Below are 3,900 nucleotides of genomic sequence, written 5' to 3'. Positions count from 1 at the left end.
TGATCCATATAAAAAATAATTTAGAGAAAAAAATGTTTAAAAATCACATGCAAAACCGTACATATGTAATAATATATAATCCTATGGTAATCACATATTTGCTAACAAATGTGCAAAAAAAAAAAAGTCAAAAAAATGTTCTTCTAAATATTAATACGCTAATGAATATTATTAGTGCGCATAGTTACGCATAGTTTCGCCTATTGTTTGTATTGTTACTTACGGTTCTGTATTCTGTTAAATACACTATTTCTTAGTTTTTAAGAAGTTTCTAGACTTTTTTTATGCGCGGTTACATTTTCCATGCGGTCTTTTGAGTAAAGTCAGCTAGCGAATTAGAGCTGATGTACTTTTATTCTCAAGAAGAATTGATGTTGTTCATTGTTTAAAATAAAAATTTAAATAATCGTTTGTTTGTTGTTGGTTGTTTTTATTTTTCTAATTTTTATAGCCTGTTTTCATTTTTTAGAAGAAGTTAGAAATAAAATGTCTGGTAAAATAGTTTTTTTAGTACTATCTAAACATGAATACTGTAATTTATCTAATTTTCTAAATATGAATACTGTAATTTATTAGAGTTAGTGTTGTTTCACTTTCTTTTTTAATAAAGAACTTTCTAGGCTTTTCTAAAAGCGTTTCATTACTCCACGCGGTCTTTCAAGCAAGGTCTTCCAGCCGATTAGAGCTGATAAATTTTTAGTTTCAAGTGGAATTGATGTTGTTCATTGTTTAAAAACTAAAATTTGTTTGTTGTTCGTTGTTTTTATTTTTCTGTTTTTTTTTAGAAGAAGTTCAAACTAAAATGACTAGTAAAATAGTTTTTTTTAGTACAATGTTTCTTTTTTAATAAAGTGTTTTAGTTTTGTCTTTAGTCTTTTTAGATCATTTTAAGCAAGTATTTTTTCATTTTTTAGAGCAGTTAAAAGGAGCTGAAGGCCTTTTTAGTAAGTATATAGTGTATAGTAGTTTATTTATAGTTTATATTAGTTTTTTATATAGTTATTTATATAGTTTTTATATAGTTATTTATAGTAACATAGTTATATTAGTTTATTTATAGTTTATATTAGTTTAGTGTGTTGATGTTCCTAAAGAACAGAGCAACAAATTGGTAAAAACACTTATAAACGATTTATTTAGAAAATATCAAGTCATAAAAAAAAGCATTTGAACGCAACTGTAAATTTTTTTGTTAAAGAAAATGGTTATTTTGAATAATTTTTTTTTAATTAAAAGAATTTAAATTAAACATGATTTTGAAAATTTTAAACTTATTTTGATTTGAACAAATGTAAAATAGTTAGTAAAATGTAGAATGTAAAATTGAGTTTAAAAAGAATGTAAAATAGTTTTGTAATATTTTTTAAAGAGGAATTTTTTTTTTATTATCTGCCAACAAATTTATTACATAAAACGTAAGTCTTTTCATAACAGATTATAATATGTGAAAGCAAATAAAAATCCTTTTTTTTTTCTTTTAAAAAAAGGAAAAGTATTTTTGTTTAAAAGAATTCTTTTCACAAATGGATTTAAAATTTTTTGTTTCTTATTAACTCAATATTATGTGAAGTTCTTTTAATGTAATTTATTTATGAACATAAATTATGTTTACAAATATTTTATTTGTAATTGATAAAATCTATAAATTGTTTATAAAATTTTTATTAAAAACAGTTCATTAAATACTTAAAAAAATAAAATAAATAAATAAATTGTGATAAACAAACATTGTTTTAAGAAATAAATTGTAAGGAAATATAATTTTTTTCAAATATCGATTAGATTTTATTTTTAGAACTTATATTTGTTTAAATGATTTTAACAGCGGTTTAAAGTTAAATTTAATTACAACGCGGTACTTTAAATTATGCTAATGACACAATTTAACTTTTAACAATGTAAATATCCAAGCTGAGTTAAAGTTACATTTATAAGGGTTAAGCGTTTTTGTTATACAATACAATCTCATAACAAGGCCTCTCTGCAAAATGCATCTCTGATAGATTCATCCCAATAAATGTCAACTGTTACTACATTAAAGAAGGAATTTTTCATGATAGGGTTTGGAGAGCTTGTATGGATTCATCTAAATCTGAAAAATGAAATAAATGAATATTTTTAAAATACAACCAAAGTTCTCACACCCTACAAAGGTGTGTGAACTTTGCATTTTCAAAAGTTAGTGAATCAGATATATATTCATAAACAAATGGCAATATGAATTTTATTAATACTCTCATTTTTTCATCAGATGTAGATTCTAAAGATAAAAAGAATTTTTCAAAAATTTTAAACCAGTGAACCCATTCTTTGCTTGACGATGAAGAATTTAGATTTGCACTAAATCTTTCAGAACACAGATATTTCTCCAGATAGATAAATGGAAATAATGACTCTTATCTATTATACACCACTAAAATAATAAGTTTTATCTATTATACACCAGTTAGATTAACACAATCATGATCATGATAATGATCATCATTATCATCATTATCAGATGCTTAAACAAAAGGTTTTTGTTCATCAAAAAATGCTCATTTTAGGATGGAAAATGTTTTGACTTGAAATCTACTGACATAAAAACCAAGATCTAATGGCAGCACCAATATAGCATGTTATAGGAGTTAAACTTAGAGAATTTTATAACTGACCAATTTTTGATAAAATGATATGTAATTAAAGGCTTAGATATGTTATTTAAAATTATTCACAATGCTTATTTTCTTATTTAAATATGATATAATGGAAGATTTGAAGCAACTTTTTCTTGAATTAACCTGTTTTGCAAATTAGGATTAAGTATATTTGCTTTAAAACTACTACATAGAAGAATATATTTTAAGGTTTACAAACTCCTCCGAACTTTAACCAGATTAAATTGGGGGTTTATTTCTTTATTATTCAAGTCTTTTTTCCTTTAAAATAAGTTGCTATCATCACAGCTAGTGAACCTTGCCTAATCCTAATATTAAATATACTTATAAAATTTGTCCGGATGCAAATTTTCACAAAAGAACATATCCTGGGAAACCCTTAGTACGCTTTACAAAATTCTAAAAATATTGCAGCGCCATAAAGAATTAAAGAAAAATGTAAACGATACCTTGCCATTATCTACCATTATTGATGTTGGAATACATTGCTCTTGATTAAAACTGTTAGAATGCTTTCTCTTTTTTACAAAACACAATACTCGGGAAAAGAGAGATACAATGTAATTAAGAAGTCCAGAAAGTACTTTAGCAATAGGTGCTAAAACTCTCATATTATATTGGTAAATAACTACTTTAACTAAAAAAAAACTTTAAATTTATATTAATGTCATATTGATGATAGTTTCCAAATAAAAACTTCATTCTTTTAAAAACTTTTGTAAACAACATCAATTGACATCATTAGGTATAAAAAGGAATTACAATTTCTGTATATGTAAAACTTTTTTTGGTATATTAATAAATTAAAAATGTAAACTATTAGTTACTAAACCTACATGTGTTTAAAAATAAATAATTACCATTAATTATAATTACCATCAACTGCAAACAAGTCGAGAGATGAATTTTATAATAAAAATTAGAGAAATATAATAAAAGAGTAAAATTAAATAAGAAAACTAATGGTTATAGTAATGGAATTGTAACTGTGTATTGAGTGAATGTTTTTTTATTGAATTGATATTTTAATATAAAACCTTTCTTAATAATGAGCTTATATTCAGAAGAAGATATAATGTAAATATCATCAAAATGAGTAAAATTTTTGTGATAATCTAAATATGATATCACGCTATCGCCTTCCTCTTTGTTCTATATTGCTCTCCTTCATCTCAAGACTGCACTCTTTTTGATGTTATTTCTGATCATATTGAACAAGCCCTCTCTTTATCCATCAGCCTAT

General features: G+C 24.1%; 1 protein-coding gene across 1 annotated transcript in view; it reads right to left on the bottom strand.

Annotated features, from left to right (window-relative positions):
* The window catches only part of LOC100210539 (receptor-binding cancer antigen expressed on SiSo cells), an 8,113-nt gene extending 4,809 nt beyond the window's left edge, over positions 1-3,304 (bottom strand). Inside the window, exon 1 of the mRNA XM_065812600.1 lies at positions 3,107-3,304. Within this exon, the coding sequence (XP_065668672.1) occupies positions 3,107-3,268 (162 nt within the window). The 5' untranslated portion in view covers positions 3,269-3,304. The remainder of the gene's footprint in view (positions 1-3,106) is intronic.
* Positions 3,305-3,900: the final 596 nt, after the last annotated feature.

The sequence above is a fragment of the Hydra vulgaris genome, chromosome 12 (assembly GCF_038396675.1).
Source record: "Hydra vulgaris chromosome 12, alternate assembly HydraT2T_AEP".
Classification (NCBI taxonomy): domain Eukaryota; kingdom Metazoa; phylum Cnidaria; class Hydrozoa; order Anthoathecata; family Hydridae; genus Hydra; species Hydra vulgaris.
Note: the sequence above shows the minus strand (reverse complement) of the source record. Positions and strands in the feature narration are given on the sequence as shown.